The sequence below is a fragment of the Physella acuta genome, unplaced genomic scaffold (assembly GCF_028476545.2).
Source record: "Physella acuta isolate Inbredline_101_S28 unplaced genomic scaffold, ASM2847654v3 ptg000869l, whole genome shotgun sequence".
Classification (NCBI taxonomy): Eukaryota; Metazoa; Mollusca; class Gastropoda; family Physidae; genus Physella; species Physella acuta.
Window position 1 is genome coordinate 53,884 of NW_026732386.1, and position 18,672 is coordinate 72,555.

Sequence of the window (18,672 nt, forward strand, 5' to 3'; positions counted from 1 at the left end):
GTACTACATACTGTTGATATAAGTATCGGTTTTTGGTGGAATGTTTAGAAAATTATCAAGAAGGTAATTGGTTAATATGTTGCCACAGTTACATGAACAATTTTGTCATAAGGTAATTAAATTAATTAATAAGTACTTTTTTCTGCTTTAAAAACGTGGCCTTCAAATCTAAGTGAGCCTTTATTTTGACTGCCTTTCCTTTTAGGATAAATTTTTACTCAACGGTTTACACGCAAAAACTTGCTGTTAACAGTTAGCACCCAACAATTTTCACTCAACAGTTGGCACCTAACAATTAGCACCCAATAATATGCACCCAACAATTAATATAAAAGTAAATTTACTTTTTCAAACCTGACGGTCTGAAGTAGAGTTCACTTGTTTCTGTGACCTCGGCATACTTTCCTAACGTGAGTTAGGTACCCATCAGAGTTCGGTGGACTCAGGGTCGGTCTACTGACATGAACCCGGATTCGAACTCGATACTTACGGGTTAGCAGTCCAGTTCTCTACCACTAGACCACTCCGTCCCATATCCAACAATCTGCACCACAGGGGCGGAACTACAGTGCCGCCACAGCCCGCAATGCGGGGGGGGGGGGGGGGGGCACGCCATTTAGGGGCCCACAGCCGACCAAAAAATTTTTTTGTTATAGTTAAAAAAAATAATTTTATAGCATTTTTGACTTGATGGTTGTTTTGCAAAAAGATTACCGTAGCTGCGGTTGGATTATCTTTACGAAGTGTCTACTCGGAATAAGATTTTTCGCCAAAAGATAGTTCTGCGCATGCGCAGTGACCTATGGCTAGGGTTAGGGCTAGAATGAGGGTTAGGGGTAGGATTAGGGATAGGGTTAGGGATAGGATTAGGGTTAGGGATAGGATTAGGGATAGGATTAGGGCTAGGGTTAGGGATAGGGTTAAGGATAGGATTAGGGTTGGTATTAGGGTTCTGCAGTTGTAAACACACGCATGCGCAGTACCATCGAAAACATCGCCGCTAAGTCGTAGTTTCTCTCCATTGCGCATGCGTATCGCATGCGTATCTTATTCCGACTAGAATCGGCCAAAAGGCCTTATCTTTATTCTATACCACCCCAGGCTCATGTATATCATTTTCCCTTTGTTTTTAAACCACATTGAAAGCCGAGTCCTCTTTCTCCTACAATCAAACTTATCAAAGATAAGTAAACGTTCAAACCACTTCCATGACTTATTTCCCTTTTTTAAATAGTCAAATAGGGATGCTCATAAGCTCCTTTTAATAGATTTGTACTAAACAAATTAAAAAAGGAATTATTTCTCTTAATTATTATTTATCATAAAGTATTGACTAAAGAATGATAAAGTACAAAAAGGAAATGAATTTAAAATTAATAATATAAATACAAAAAAAATAAATAAACATAACACAAGACACCATTACTTTTACAAAGCTTTCATGTTTTATATTCTTTATACCGACTAGAATGAGGTCTTACAGCAGACTTAAAATAAAACTAATTTTCACAAAACACACTAACTAACGCACCTACACACATGACATGATGTTGTAATTTGTTTTAATTGAAATTTTATTTTTGTCTCAAAACCCGAACAGGCCAGTAATGAGTATCATATGTTCGTATTTTTGTTTGTATATATATATATATATATATATATATATATATATATATATATATATATATATATATATATATATATATATATATATATATATATATATATATATATATATATATATATATATATATATATATGGGGGGTGGGCTAAAAAGAATTTTGCGGGGTGGCCCTTTTTTCTAGTTCCGCCAATGCTGCACACCCCCCCCCAAAAGAAAAAACAATGATTGATTGAGTCTAGCAACGTTTGACTTGCTACAAACAGCCGTACAGTTATCCTCTAGAACCCAGACTAGATATTAAGGGGAGTGTTCTTTTCATACTAATTATATTATCACAGCTTCGTTATTTAAAAAACATAGTCATATTATGTTATATAATCCTTCACAAAAATTCTTAAGATATTTACTTTTAATTGTTTCGATATCCCACACCATATCAATATTTCAACTTTTTATTTAGTGTTGCCTGTCGGGGTAAGGGGGAGCGGTGGGGCACGACACACCCATCCCACCTTGACCTACAATGTCGGCGCCCATCACCGTAATTCAATCTTTTTATATATATATACCCAAGTCGTAAACAAGCTCTAGTTCCGGTCTAGTTAGGTACAACAAAAAAAATTATTGAAATAAAAAATATAAATGTCTGCCAGAGACCTCCCCCCCCCCCTTCCCGGTATCGTCTGCCTGCCTGATCGTCCAAAGGTCAGTCAACACTCCATTCCCTGCCCCGCCTGTACCGCCCAGTTTTAGAGGACTCAGCGGTTCAGGGACTATGGCAATGACCCACTAGTCCATTTTAGCAGCAGTGGAATACTTCTGCTTGCGGTCTGGCTAATGCGCAACGGTTTCCTAAATACGTACATGTAACTAGTACAGGAAAAAATACGTACATGTAGATAATACAGGGGAAAATACGTACATGTAGATAGTACAGGAAAAATAGTACATGTAGCTATTACAGGAATAATAATCATTAAAAAAGTTAAAAAAAACCCACGTTTTCTGATTGAACTAAAAAAGTAGAAAATAAAAGCTATAGATCACAATAATGCAAGCGATCACTCTACTAATAAGCGATGAAAAACGTGGGGCGCCGAAGTAAAAGTTATATTACTATTGATTAGATAATGCTATTGACTTTTATTAGGGAGCTTGTAGAGAGTCAACAGTATTAGAAACTGTAAGAAAATCACGGCACCCCACGTTTTTGATCGCTTATAGTAGAGTGATCGCTTGCATTATTGTGATCTATAGCTTTTATTTTCTACTTTTTAGTTCAATCAGAAAACGTGGTTTTTTAAAAACTTTTTTAATGATTATTATTTTCTACTTTTTAGTCTTTGTCTGTTTGTTTGCATTAAAATCTTGCTATCGATTTTATCTTTTCACTTTTTTTGGGTAAACGAAGACAACTCGTAAAAAACACGTTGTGTGAATACGTTACTGGCTAGAACACATAGATTTGAACCCGTGTCGAGTGGGATAGCAATCGTGTACCCAACCACTCGACCATATCATCTCCCCCATAATGGCCAACAGTTGTTACCACCGTGTGAACAATACTCAGTAAGCAAAAAGAGGGAGAGTACCGAACCTTGTTTTCATCAAATTACAGTTACTGGGTTATGTCCCCTTTTCCCCCACGTTTTTACTACAATTATATAGCGGTCTAAAATGCTCAATAAAATGTTTCCATGGATCAATTTAGTAATAATAACAATTGGATATTCTATGGTCATCGGAAACAAAGCTTCCCTGAAAATTTCAGCGCGCTAGCTAACTGGGAAGTGCCCGAAATATCGATCGCAAGATTTGATTGGAGAACCGGACGCGAAAGCAAGTTAAAGAAAACGTGGGAAAAATAGTACATGTAGCTATTACAGGAAAAATAGTACATGTAGCTATTACAGGAAAAATAGTAGATGTAGCTATTACAGGAAAAATAGTACATGTAGCTATTACAGGAAAAAATACGTACATGTAGCCGTTACAGGAAAAAAATACGTACATGTAGCTATTACAGGAAAAAATACGTACATGTAGCTGTTACAGGAAAAAATACGTACATGTAGCTATTACAGGAAAAAATACGTACATGTAGCTATTACAGGAAAAAATACGTACATGTAGCTATTACAGGAAAAAATACGTACATGTAGCTATTACAGGAAAAAATACGTACATGTAGCTATTACAGGAAAAAATGCGTACATGTAGCTAGTACAGGAAAAAATACGTACATGTAGATACTAGTAGATAGTAGAGGAAAAATGGTACATGTAGATAGTACAGGAAAAAATACGTACATGTAGCCAGGGGCGTAGCGAGGGGGGGGGGGGGGTGCGGACCGCACCGGGTGACACCATTTAGGGGGGTGACACCAAGGCGAAAAATAGCAAAATATATAGAGAAATGCTCGAGGGGGGGGGGTGCAAATCGAAAGTTTGAGGGGGGGGGGGTGCAAATCGAAAACTTGAGGGGGGGGGGTGCAAATCGAAAGTTTGAGGGGGGTGCAAATCGAAAATTTGAAAGTTTGTCCCTGGGAAGGGTCTCTATGCCTCTGGGGGGAGGGATGACACCATTAAGTGCCGCACCGGGTGACACCCGACCTCGCTACGCCACTGCATGTAGCCATTACAGGAAAAAATACGTACATGTAGCTATTACAGGAAAAAAAAATATGCATGTAGCCTGTAGCTAGTACATGAAAAATGTCTAAGCATAATGATTATTGGCTTAATTTATACACTGAAAACACAAAAGTTTGTGCCTGAATTATTTGCTTGTACTTTTTTCCTATATTGAGTAAAAAAGAACCCACAGAGGAGGTTGAGATGCTGGGAACGAACCCACGGCGCCGCTTCGGGTAGTTTTTTTTTCTGCACATGCCCAGAATCTAAAAAAAAAACACCGCACCATCTTTACAGCGCTGGATCGAGTAAGCATCTCTTCATAGGTACCTCTCCTTGTAGAACCATTTCTTTATCCCTTCAACAAACTCGGAAAAACGGAAAAACACGGACAAGCACGGAAAAACACGAACAAGCACGGAAAAACACGGACAAGCTCGGAAAAACACGGACAAGCTCGGAAAAACACGGGCAAGCACGGAAAAACACGGGCAAGCACGGCAAAAACTCGAAAGACAAATCCCGAAAACAACGCTGTACAATAAACACAGTACAATGAAGAATACTAAGAAAATATTATGAGGGTACAATCTTAGTTTGCTGTTTGGACCAGATGTATATATATATATATATGTATATATATATATATATATATATATATATATATATATATATATATATATATATATATATATATATATATATATATATATATTTATTTATAACTAGACTATCATCTCCGTCAATCCATCAAACAGGCTACGACAAGTCTTTATTTACTGAAAGATCTAAACCGCAATCCCCCCCTCTAGTCAACACTTGTGTTTACCACAGCCCAGCAGTTTAAAACAGCAAGAAACATGAGCTAAACATAGACGTAAATATGTACAGATTTTAAAAAATCAAACATGTTCACGTACACCACACATAATTTAGTAAAAAAAAATGTGTATTACTTTCTCTACAAATCACCATAAAACTTCATGTACCCCTTTCAATCTTTACTACACAATTAAATTCGTGTACATTAAAATCATGACATAGAATCCGGCTATCGCGAGGATCAAGAAAATCTGATTGATCTAAATGAGTTTTTTTTTTACCGCCGGCTGATACCGCCAAAAGTCGGTCTAGATAGTACAAGCTCGGGGTCGAGTTAAAAGTACATCGCATCTTTGAGGAGGTTCACTGGGGGGGGGGGGGGCATATGTTGGGGAGGGGGGTGTAACTGTGTGTGTGTGTGTTGGGGGAGGTGGGAGGTGGCCAGTCTATTGCGCCTGTCAGTTCTGGCTGTGTGTATCCTGATTTAAATGAGTCGACTAAAAAAAACTCGAACTTTCTATCCAGTGAACTTTCAACTCACGTATTCAAGCGTTATAAATTCTATTGGGTATAGTGATGCCAGCACGGTTCGTCTCAAAATTAGATCAACTCTACTTTACCGGTGATGTATTTATAGTCAGGTGGGGTGGTGGAAAAGATATTTAACATTTAAAAAAAACACGAATGACCGTCATTTAAAAACATTTACTTGATATCTTTAGGTAAGTCGGCTAACATCACACACGCCCATGTCAGATTTTTATGTTTAAAAAATATTAAACTAGTTAATCTAGAGTTTAATCTTTCGATGGTGTTACAAAAACGGAGACAAAGGACACTATTTTTTTTTATTTGTCGGGCACATAACGCAGAATTATTTCCTTCATTTATCTACGTAACGGAAAATTCTCGTGGTTAATTAAACACAAGCTAATTACGTACATACTCATAACGGCGCACATAGCTTTAGAACAAACCCATCCCCATATCGCTTGTTGGAGTTTATTCGGTGAATGTCAAGCGATCCAAAAACCTTGAACCACTTCCCAGATTTTTTTTTATTGGGCGGCCAAATTAAATTTAGAAAATATTTTTTGGGTAGATCTCTATATTTGAAAATGTTTTTAAGAAATGTACGGTTCTGTTTAAAGCTGATAAAAGACCTTCATGCTTCTAAAAGTAAACATTGTTTTCAAATGACAGCAAGTCTGCCGGCCATGTCTTCTGCATCGCGTGATGTACCGCGTGGACAATGCATGCTGTTTATTTCTAGAAAACATTACCTCATGATGTTTATAAATAGCTTTTTCTAGAATACAAGCCAACCGAAATAGCTTTTAGTTGGAATTATTAATACAGAGAAAAAAAAAGAAAACACAGAATTTTTGTAACAGCTAAACAACAAATCAAGTTATGTTTTTTTTTTTAAATTACTCAAAAGTTATAGGCCCGTTCATGTTATGAAAAAAGAAAAAGGGACTTCGTGGACGAATGGTAGAGCACTTGGCTGCTTGCCCGAAGGCCACAGTTTCAGATCTCGCTTCGTGATGGGTACCTCATTTACGTGGAGGAAAGTATAGGCGGCTGGTCATAATATCTCTTCATATGCCGAGGTCAAGAAACATATAAACAATACATCTGCCTAATGGATCGCTAGGTTTAGAGAGGAACTTTACTATAATATTAAAACGTGTTTTCCTTCTATTTTTATCCTTATATTCACATCTCTTCTCTCCCTCCCAACTATCCCCTGCCCCCATATAAGGCTTGACATCAATACCTCAGTGTATATCTAGTCCCCACCTCACCCCTTTTGTCCTATTACCCGCTTTTATTTCATGTAAACATCCTTCGATAGTTAAACCCACATTCTCAGCACTCGAAAGAGGTCCCTTCGGTAAAATAACTGCGGTGTATACAAGTAAATAGCTATTGGTGCACACAAATAAATAAATATTGGTGCACAGAAGTAAATAACTATTGTGTACACAAGTAAATAACTAGTGTGTACTAACAACTTGAGTGTGGAATTTGAAGACACAACAACAACAACAGTGTGGTCGAGCTCCTGACCGAGATATTGCGAGTTGTCTAATGTCTCCATGGGGGGGGGGGGGGGGGGGTATATCAACAGTCTAGTTACACTGGGGCTGTGGTCGGTGTTGTAGCAAGATATAAGGGCAGATGCGTAATTCTAGAACATCTCGGCTTTAGACATGGATCTATGTTCTAGAACATTAGGCTTTAGACATGGATCTATGTTCTAGAACATCTCGGCTTTAGCCATGGATCTATGTTCTAGAACATCTCGGCTTTAGACATGGATCTATGTTCTAGAACATTACACTTTAAACCTGGGGTCATTTTGAAGAGCTTTATAAAACCCGAGGCTTTGGTGTAGAAAAAAAAAGTGAAGTCCCCTTTTGAACCTGGCGGTCCAAGGTGTAGGTGAAGTAGTTCATATGTGCCTATGGCCTCGGTATGTGGAAGTCATACTATGCCCCGCAACTTTTACTTTCCTTAACGAAATCAGTCACCCATCAGGGTTGGGTGGACCCAGGGACATGCTACGACTCTGGCTAGGGACAAGAAGTCGAACGACCACGCCCAGTAGCGTAGCGAGGGGGGGGGGGCATATGTCCCCGGGCGCCGACCTTAGGGGGCGCCAAAATGGGTTTGAAAAAAAAATCGAAATCTTGAGTGGGGGGTGTAAATCGAAAAGTTTGTCCCCGGGCGCCGGGAAGGGTCGCTACGCCTCTGACCACGCCGTCCCTCTACATTGTTGAGCATTAGCCCAAGACCGGGCACTTTATAAGGACTGGCAGTTCAGCCAAATCTCTCAGTGGAACAATTTTCTTTTAGCAAGTACATCACAGTTTAAAAATTTTGTGAAGACGGCAATGTGTTGTAAAGCTAGCACGAGTGTAAATACACCAACTAACACGATACAGTGTCTGTAATGGATGTGTCCGTCGCGTCTAATAACACTGTAAAGGATGCGTCAGTTTGGTATAATAGAACTGTAAAGGATGCGTCAGTTTGGTCTAATAGAACTGTAAAGGATGCGTCAGTTTGGTCTAATAGAACTGTAAAGGATGCGTCAGTGTGGTCAAATAGAAAGTACAGGATGCGTCCGTCACGTCAACTAGAACTGTAAAGGATGCGTCAGTCTGGTTTAATAAAACTTTTAAGGATGCGTCCGTCGAGTCAAATAGAGCTGTAAAGGATGCGTCAGACACGTCAAATAGAACTGTAATGGATGCGTCAGTCTGGTCTAATAAAACTTTAAAGGAGGCGTCAGACACGTCAAATAGAACTGTAAAGAATGCGTCAGTCTGGTCTAATAGAACTGTAAAGGATGCTTCCGTCGAGTCAAATATAACTGTAAAGGATGCGTCAGACACGTCAAATAGAACTGTAAAGGATGCGTCAGTCTGGTCTAATAAAACTTTAAAGGATGCGTCAGACACGTCAAATAGAACTGTAAAGGATGCGTCAGTCTCGTCAAATAGAAAGTAAAGGATGCGTCAGACATGTCAAATAGAACTGTAAAGGATGCTTCCGTCTGGTCTAATAGAACTGTAAAGGATGCGTCAGACACGTCAAATAGAACTGTAATGGATGCGTCAGTCGAGTCAAATAGAGCTGTAAAGGATGTCTTCTGATTATTGAACACGATTTTGACTCCCTTCATTTTTAAAGCTTCTTTCTAGGGTGACATTGGATGGGAGGGGTGGGGGAGGGAACCATATTGTTTCCTTGTTTTGTTTCTAATATGAGTGGTAGGCTGTTTTAAGGTTGTGCTTTTCTGAAATTTTGTGGTGGGGGGTTTAGTGTTTGTTTTATGACTTTCTCTAAGCTCTTACAGGGTGAAGGGGTGGGGGAAAATGTTTTCGTTTCCTTGCTTTTTTTTTTTTTTTTGTTGTTTCCCAGCATATGCAACGTATTTTATGTTTCCTGTCCTAAGGACAGGTGTATGATAATCTTATTTATTTTTTTACATGCATTTCCGTGTTCTATTTCTGTACGGCAGTTTACCTGTTCTTTACATCTGTAATATACATATAAAAATACTAACTTCAAGTACCTTCAGTACCCCTTCTAAAAGATCTCTGTATTAGGTTGTGGCTAAAAATAGAAGCTCTACATAGACTTGTTTCTTCACTATTGGTCTAATCAAGGTGTCTAAACAATCACGTTGTTGTTTTTAATCTTTAAAGAACACAACGAAACAAAACTTGGACAAACGAGTTAAAGATGAAAGAACAAGAAAATAATTTCGACTTGTTTTTATTATTCAATATCACATTGGCAAAATAAAACAAAAGTATTGGTTCATTAAAATATGTTTAAAAAAAATTACAACAGTTTTAAGTTGCTTGTTCTATACACAAAGAAAATTGTCATTACTAAATTGTCATCTGTGATGTGTCATTTGTGAGGTGTCATTTGTTTTACATAAACTTGGGTCGTGTCATATTTGTGACAATATAAAAATATTTCAAAATACAAAAGTCGGTACAGACGACAGCCTTGCATTTCACACAGACAGTACAGAGGCGGTGGAAGGGGGGGCAGGGGGGATGGGGGTGGGGTGACACAGGGGGGAGCATTTTAAAAAAAAAAAAATTCTATAAAGTATCAATAAAAAATATTCTTTTTAAATTTGTGATTACAATTTTTTCAACTGTAAAAGAAATTTAATGTTTTTTTTTCTTTAACTTAAAATTAAAAAAAAAATATCGTATGACAAAAGCTTTATTTCAATAGCAAGTAATACCTAAATACAAAGTACTGCTGGCTTCATACTTGCTTCATTTGAACATATTCTCTCACACATAGACAAACTTTCACACACATCATTTGGTCAAAGTTTTGCATAGAGAATATTACAATATTACATAGAATCTACTACAGAAAACATGTTTAAACATAAATTTCATGACAATAAAACAAAAAACTAAACGAAAATGAAATAAATACTCACGTTAGTGAAGAAACATTGTACGAGTAACGACCACAAATGTTGGTCTTAAATAACAACTATTGCATAGTTTGTTTGTGCCATTTTTCTTTAAACATCAAGTATGAGAATAAATAAACGAACACATATTAAGTACAATTCACATACACCAGTCCAAACTGTGTGTATGTTCATAAGGATTTCAATCGCATTAATGCAGCGCGAATTTGTAATGATGGTATGATATAATGGAGTGGTTTTTTTTCGTTTGTGTGAGTTTCTTGTATACATATTTGATATGGTAAATTAAAAAACAAATGTAATTTGTGTGTGTAATGTTGTGTGTGTGTGTGTGTGGGGGGGGGTGATAATGTTAAATATAATTAAAATTTGAGTTTGAAATTATATTGTAATTAGAACATACATAATACTTTGAGATTCATCAAGCACCCTGCTATTGTTTGAATTTTAGTTTCAAGCTAATTAGCCAGTGCGGTGTTGTTTTATGTTAATTAAATAATTACAAATTTACATTTCCATAAAAACATGCCATTTTTGCCTCTATTCTCATCCATAATTTTTAACTTGTAGTTTGTCTTCAAAAATATATTTAAATTAAATTCTCCCCGGAGATTTGTGCGTGTTATGAGATTCAACGGTACTCTGAACTACTGAGATTTGCCGGCATCAGTGCCGGCTTTTCTTCCGGCTTCAGTTCCGGCTTGTTGTAATTTCAGGATCGAACTGATCTATCACAGAGATAAGCGTGTGATTTTTACTTTCAGTTTAACGGCCGTGAACTTCTGTGTTTAGTCTTAGTTAGACTCGTCATTTTTTTTACGTTGTGTAAGACGGTATTAATGACTTGATTATGTTGTATTGCAAACCTTTCCCGGAAGTGACCCCTGGCCTGAGGGGTCAAGGTTAGATTAGTAACATCATTAATGTGTAACATGCGTGCGGCTATAGCAGGAGGTTGACAGACTTAGTTGTCGACGAAGATCTCTTTGTGAAGCTGGGGAAACTGCTGGGAGAAGCTGGTCGGTGAGGTGGATTTGATGACGTTGAGGAACTTGGTGTGGGCGTCGTTGATCTGGTTCAGTTTGGGCATCAGGCTCATGAGGGAGGTGAAGGTCTTTTCGGGATCTGTGGAGGTCAGGACATGCATTGGGGTTAAGAGAGTGTGCACACGTTTTTTGAGACGCGAACATTACAACCAACATTCTTTAATGAAAGATGTAGCTAAACTACAAAAAAGCTCTATATCCCTATTTCGTGAATGTGCCCATACTACTACCGTGCCCATACTATCACAGTGTCCATACTACCATTGTGTCCATACTATCATTGTGTCCATACTACCATTGTGTCCGCACTACTATTGTGTCCATACTACCACTGTGTCCATACTACCACTGTGTCCATACTACTACTGTGTCCATACTACTACTGTGTCCATACTACCATTGTATCCATACTTAATTACAAAACTATCTAATGTATTGCATGACTTATAAACTTACCATTATGATTCTTTTTGATCAGCTGGTAGAGGGCCTGTTGGTAAAGCTGTTGGATTGTTTTTACTGTCGTATGGCCTGCAAGTCCTGACCGATCTAAAAAAAAAAAAAAAAAAAAACGTTTCCTTAAATTCCAACATCAACACACACAAAAAAAACAAAACAAAAAAAAAACAAACAAGAAAATTATGTCTAGCGCTTACAAGTCTATATGACTTAACTCTAACCAAATACGATTGCCCCAACTCCAGCTAATGACATTTTGTTTAGAACCTAACTTTGACCCAGGAATATTTTTGCCTAACCCAAACTACTAACTCCATTGCCAGGAAGGCTATTTTTCTTACCTGGACAGATAATGACCACAGCTGTGAAAAGCCCAATCTCGTCATCACTCAGGTGAAGTGGGTTAAACTTCTCAGCAAACTCGAACAACTGGTCAAGGAGGGGTCCCATGGGCATGTTGCGGATCACATCTCTGAAAAATTGGAAAAAAAATATCTGTTAATAATTTCTAAAAGCGATTTTAGACTTTGATCTTTAGTCCGTGGTTTTAAATGTTCAATAAGATTAAGCTGTTGCTGTGAGATTTTACCTAAACTAAGGATCGAAGATATTTTTTATTCAAATAAGGGCTTATAAAGTAAATGTCTGGCGCACGCTAAGTTTTAAAATAACATATTTTTTTTCGATATGGTAAACAACTTTTTCGTTTGTTTTTTTTTTAAATTAAAAAAATTGTTTTGAATATTTAAAAACAAATTCTATAGTCCATTATTGACCAAGAAGGACAGATGACTCATAGGAAAATATGCCGCCTCTCATTTACATAAAACATCTCTGGAGGTTACAGGGTCGTGAGTAAATGAACCGGTTTTATTCAAAACTTTATCTGATAGTTATTGATCTTTGGTGGAATGATATGGCCGGGGAGCAGAGTGCTCGACTGCTAACCGTTTAGTCTCGAGTTCGATTCCCAGGTTAGAGGCAGCAGGATTTTCGTGAGTTTGTCAAGGACGGATAATTATCCGATTGACCAACAAGCCCCCCCTCTCCCCCCCCCAGAGGCGTATAGAGACACCCATCAAGAATACTTCATCCTAAGTTCTAGGTCCGGCCACTAAAACAAGACCCCCGCTCCCCCAGACCCCCCCCCCCCCCCCCAGACGTACAAAGACACCCACCTAGAGCATCTCATCTTGAGCTCCGGGTCCAGCATCTCCTGGTTGATCTCGTCGATGAGGACGGCGATGCGGGTCACCATGACCTCGAAGCAGCCCTGCTTGATGAGTTGCATCTGGTCGCCGAGCTCCACCTCGGAGAATCCTGGCAGCTTCTTGCAGAAGTTGATCACCTTCGACACTTCCGGCAACATGGCGGACATGAACTGTTTCCAGACAACGGTTGAGTTTTCGGGTTCAGTCTATGGGGAAAAAAACGAAATAAATAATAATTTTATATTCATGAAAATGAAAAAAAAAAAATTTGAATTTAAAAATTTGAAAAAAATAAAATAAAAAAATAAATAAATAAATAAACAACCTTTATTAACAATGAAAAAGAAATTACGGTCAACCAAAGACGCGAAAAGAAATTATTGGCAAAAAGAAATTGCTGACAGCCAAAATGGCAAAAAGAAAAGACGGGCCTTACCAGTTCGCCTGCTGCCTTCTGTTGTGTGATTCTCTCGTTGGCGGCCAGGGCGTTGGCATGGGTGTTGATGGTGGTGGCGAAGTGGGCGTCAACGATGGCGGACGTGACCTGGTTAATCAAAGTTTTACGTGCGTCATTGGGCGTCATACGTGCCTAGCAACGGAAAAAATAACAAAACAATAGGTAAAGGTCCTACGCAAAGTGGAAACGAAATGAAGGCATGATAAAACAGTATTTTAAGAAAAGAGTAGTTTAGAATTTTGGACGTACCTCTTCCAAAAGTTTGTCAACGTTGATGACGTTAGCGTTGGTGTCGGCACGTGCAGACGTCTCTGACGGCACATCCAGCTGCAAAAAGCCATCAGAAAATACCGTTTTAGAAAGCAGAATTCCTTTTTTTTTAAAATAAATAACGCTGACAAACTAGTTATCTTACTCTTATTGAAGATTTGAATTTTTATAGGCATAGATAAAGTGGGAAGTTATGATTTTCTATTTAGGATTTGGATTCTCATGAAGTATGAAAATTATTCTGGGATTTGTATAAACTTTATAACTGGGATTTTGAATAAAGTATAAAACTGGGATTTGTACAAAGAATAAAACTGTGATTTGAATAATTATAAAGCTGGGATTTGTATGAAGTATAAAAGTAGCATAATATGTTTAAAATAAAAAAACCTACCTCTCGCCTGGGTGTCAGCTGTGTGTTGATATTGAGTGGGACACCATGGGCGGGGTTGCTGTTGGTGGTGTTGATGTTGATGTTCACGTTGATTGAATGGGTGGGGGTCGAGATGGGGGTGTCGGGGGTTGCCATGGTGTTGGCGTTGTAGCGAGGTTGAGAGCTGAGGTTGTCCAGGGGCTGGCGGATGTTGGCGTTAAGCTCGTGCGTGCCTAGGGGAGAGAATACGGGAGGGTGAGCAGCTAGGAACAAAGGGGTTGTTCAATAGTAAACAGGATATGTTGCGGAACATGTTTCGGAACATGTTGCGGCACATGTTTCGGAACATGTTGCAGAACATGTTTTGAAAAGTATGGAGTTCGTTGCAGAATAAGTTGCAATATATATATATATATATATATATATATATATATATATATATATATATATATATATATATATATATATATATATATATATATATATATATATATAACTGGAGTGTTGATTGACAAGTAAAATATGTAGTAGAACTTATCAAACCGAAATATAATGAGACAAGTTTTAAACTTACCATTGAGGTTGCCGGCAGGGGCGTGGCTAGTGGTCAGCTGACTGCGGAGACCAGAAAGCAGCACCTGAAAGTCAGGACAGTTTAATGTTAGGCCTAAACATTATGAAATGTAAGACAGTTGTGTTAAATGTTAAATCTCGATGTAAGACAAGTCAGAATGTTAAATATAAGTCAGGACTATGTTATGGTTTTGTAGTACATGATCTTTACTTAGCAAATAGCTTAACTATTTTTGTGTATTTAGAAAAATTGTGTACCAGACAAAATATTGCAGTAGAGTGAAAGACACTTAATTCCGTACCAATCTTAGTTTGAGGATAATTAAAAGACCAATAGCAGAAGTCAAGATAAAAACGACCAAGTCTGAGTAAAACTAAAGTCATATGACTCAAGACATAGTTTAAACCAATTGACAGTAAAAAAAAAATAATAGTTTTGGCAATTTTAATGTAAAAACTCTAAGAGACCTAGTTTCTGTTTGCCTACAGAAAGACCCATACTGGCCTGCTGACCTGAAAGACCTAGTTTTCGGTCGACGTAAAGAAAGAGCTAAAAGACCTAGTTTTCAGTTGGCCTAAAGACTTCTGTATAAAATCATTAAGCCAACTGAAACATATAATTCCATAAGACGTAACAGAACAAAAAGACCTAGTTTCAGTCGGCCTAAAGACCTAAGAACTAAACGACCTACTTTCATTGGCTCAAATGTGAAGACTTCATTTCCTTGCAACATTCTTTGAAGTTCGGCCATTGTAGGTTCAGACAGGTGTCAGACAGGTTTGAGACAGGTGAAGGGTCTTTAGATGTAGACAGATATCCTTAGTCTTCAAAGACGGAATTTGATTTTTCCCAAACTAGTTGATGGACACTATAAAGAGGTAGGAATACAAAATTGTATCAATTAAATGCAACAAAAATAATGATAAAAAAATTGATAAATAATGATACAAAATATTGATAAATAATGATAAAAAGTATCTTTAGATAAAAAAACCGACAATAAATGGCTAATTTTTTTTTTTAATTTAAGACTTTTGCGAAATATATATAACAAGTGGGGTAGAGTAGGCCTATATCTGGTTTAGTCGCTATGCTGAAAGATATTTAAAGAATCTTTTCTAATCAAGATTAGCAAATACAGGTTGAACCTCTGCCCTACTTCTCCCCCCCCCCCCCTTCACAGTTTGAGAGAGTTTACACAGCTGACCAAGGATTGGCATCAACTCAGTCTGGATTCGAACACAGGCTATTCCGTCGCAAAGCGCAACCATGTTGTGTTCTAACCGGATGACAGCACGTGTGCACACGTTGATGAAGTGCTCACGAAGGTTGCACGCGTAGGGTGGGGAGATAAACCACCAAAGGATTAACGCTTTACATAAACTTAAAAGTTAATCCATCGTTAATACGCAAAGAAATCTCCGTTTTTGATTGAATACAAATACCAGCTTCAATAATAAAATTAACATTAATAAGCACACAAAAAAACAACAACCCTGACCGACTTTCTTTCATCGTCATGAGTATCTTTTATAGGGTAACCTAATTTACAGTTTCGTATTTTACAGATTAAAAAAATATACGTTTACAATCTACACCTTTGTCTAGATATATTTTCGCATTTACAAGACTCATTGGTGTAAATATTGACAGTAATTTGGTTTCTTTCACATTTAAACCAACGCATTTCAAAACTAGGTTAGGCATCGTTGTTTTTTTGTGTACTCCAAAGGTTTCCGCGATTCGTAGTTTCGCGTTTCCCGTTTTACATTTAGTTTACAACTTACATTAAAACAGCTACATGTTTGCAATTATAGACAATGCTTTATACTTTGCGCTACGGATGAATTTGACTTGTAGCATGTGTATAATGTAACAAAATATGATTAAACAAATTGGTCTAATAGATTATATTTAAAACGGAATGGAACTTGATTATAAAAGAATTACCTAATACAAAAAATCTTCAGTCTTAATTAAATTATCAAAAAGGTTATTAAATATTAATACAACAGTTTTCTAAGTCTAAACTGACTACATGAAAGCATCAAAGATTGCAGTTTAAAAAGCTTACCTCACAGTAATGGAAGCTCCTGTTACTGTTAGGATCTTGTAGAGAATCCACGAGCCGAGCTTGTTTTTATACGTTTTGTCGCGCCGGGCGAGTCTATTTTTGCCGGTCACTGGGGGGCGCAGCATGAGAAAAACAACCTTGAAAATTCCCACGTCGATTCGGGGCGGAGTTTAGTTTTCGGTTAGACAAATAAATAAAGTAAATAATAGTTTTAGAAAAAAAATGGCATTGAGTTATGGCTGGGGAAATCGGTGGGTTTATCGCAAGTTCAGGTTTAATTAAAGCGGGAGGGGTGGGGGTTAAATAAAAAAAACATGGTAGTTAGGCTGTTCAGATTTTTTAAAAAATGAGAAGGGTTGTGTTTTTTTTATATAAAGGATTACACTCAAATATCAACATTAATACACCCCTCCCCCTCCCCGGGATTGTTACCCAACTTTTCCAAAATAGGGAAAATGATTTTTAAGTCGCGAACCCGGCATGTTGCGGTTTTAAAAAAAAGATGCTGACACCCCCGTCGGTAAATTAGTTTGAGCTCGCCCGTGGCTGTCTGTTCTCGATGTCTCTCTTGACCTGAAATAAATTAACTGAGTTCACCCCTAGGCCCCGCCCATCTGGCTAGTAACCGAGTTTTGACTAGCGGATTGACAGCTTGTCGCATGGCTGATTTCAAGATTTAGGAGAATTCACACGATTTATACATAGTTTTTCTACTCTTATCCAGAATTTAGGAGTATTAAAATTTAAAGTTTATACATGTTTTTTTTTTGCCTCTGATTTAGTTCTGATACTTACAAAATATGACTTTCCAGCACTAAACAGCATTTACTAAAACATAGTTTGGTAAAAATCATACATTCTTTTTTTTCACACTCATCTACCGTGAATCCGCTGTTAAGGGGCAGATGAATTAGAGTAGTAGGTTAATGTGGCTAATTAATTAAATTAATTTTTCTCTCACATAATTTTTTCCCCAACATGGATCTGCGAGTCAGCACATTTTCTGGTAACGTCCAACTAATCTCATCCAAAACAAAAGAGCTCTTGTCATTTTTAGACAGAAAAAAAAATAATTCCTCCTCCCCCACCTTCACCCTCCCCCTTGTCCTAAAACTGTCTGACCTCGATTTTCAGAAGATCACTGTGACCAGGTTTGATGACGTCATATAAGTGCTGGCTATTCATGGCTACCTGCAAGTGTGTGTGTGTGTGTGGGGGGGGGGTATGGGTGTGGGTGGGTGTATGGGTGGTGGGGGGTGGGGATGTAAAGAAATTAAAACAAATTAAAACGCTATTCTTTTTTTTTTTTTTTAAGAACTGGATAATTTATTTTTGTTTACATAATGTTATGCCCGTGCATCGATTAATTAACTAGGTTCATTAAGATTAAACACTGGCCTAGATAAAGAGCCGGGGACGCTAGCTAAGGCAGACAAGTTTTATCTGAAAAGATAACCGTCATTGACGGATCAATACAGACTCCAGCCACTCAGCCACGTGACTCGATCTGCGAAAGTCGGTTGGTGGCCCGGATCAGACGATGTGGTCCAGCGGTAGCGCGCATGGCTGCTATTCCGGAAGTCTCGAGTTCGGTTCCCGGGCTGTGTGTATAACGTCTAGGAGTACACCTAGCTTTGATGAGTACCTAGTTCAAGCTAGACATAGTAAAGGTGTATGTGCATAGATTAATTGACAAGAGCACATACACATAATGAACCTCAAGGACGACTTGACTTTTTAGTACCAGTTGCTTTTTCCTTAATACCGATTAAATGCTTTCATTTCACCGAATTTTTTTTTTTTTTCATTTTGAAATTCGAGATATATTGTATAATATTAGATTACTATTTATTTATAAAGTTTATTTAAGTAAAAATTTAAAAAAAAATGTGCTTTAGCGCGTGAAAATATCTAGGTGAAAGGTGAAAGGTTCGCATCAGACACACGGTTTGTGGTGTAACAGACATAACAATCTCTGAGCTGACCAGTTAAGGTGACGCTGACCTAGTAGAATTCCCAGGTCATCTCAAGGTAGGTTATGCTCCCCCCCCACACACACCCTCTCCCCTTTTACATATAAAAACAACCGATCGTAAAACCCACATTTGTCTGCAAGCTAGCCAGATTTTTTTTTCTTAAACTCA

General features: G+C 37.8%; 1 protein-coding gene across 1 annotated transcript; it reads right to left on the minus strand.

Moving 5' to 3' along the window:
• Window positions 1-9,701: 9,701 nt before the first annotated feature.
• Window positions 9,702-16,735, minus strand: LOC131952353 (peroxisome proliferator-activated receptor gamma). Its single transcript, XM_059314969.1, has 10 exons — window positions 16,529-16,735; window positions 15,146-15,322; window positions 14,455-14,518; window positions 13,902-14,113; window positions 13,487-13,564; window positions 13,217-13,369; window positions 12,748-12,986; window positions 11,911-12,041; window positions 11,567-11,659; window positions 9,702-11,189 (listed from the first exon to the last, which is right to left on the minus strand). The coding sequence occupies exons 2-10, from the start codon at window positions 15,203-15,205 to the stop codon at window positions 11,029-11,031; spliced, it is 1,191 nt and encodes a 396-aa protein (XP_059170952.1). The 5' UTR covers window positions 15,206-15,322; window positions 16,529-16,735; the 3' UTR covers window positions 9,702-11,028.
• Window positions 16,736-18,672: the final 1,937 nt, after the last annotated feature.

Coding starts and splice junctions, on each gene's coding strand:
- LOC131952353 (XM_059314969.1), bottom strand. CDS start 15,205: ATGGCCGAACTTCAAAGAATGTTGCAAGGAAATGAAGTCTTCACATTT. Junction 14,114..14,454: donor CCCTGCCGGCAACCTCAATG/GTAAGTTTAAAA, acceptor TCTCTCCCCTAG/GCACGCACGAGCTTAACGCC. Junction 11,660..11,910: donor TGTGGTCATTATCTGTCCAG/GTAAGAAAAATA, acceptor TTTTTTTTTTAG/ATCGGTCAGGACTTGCAGGC.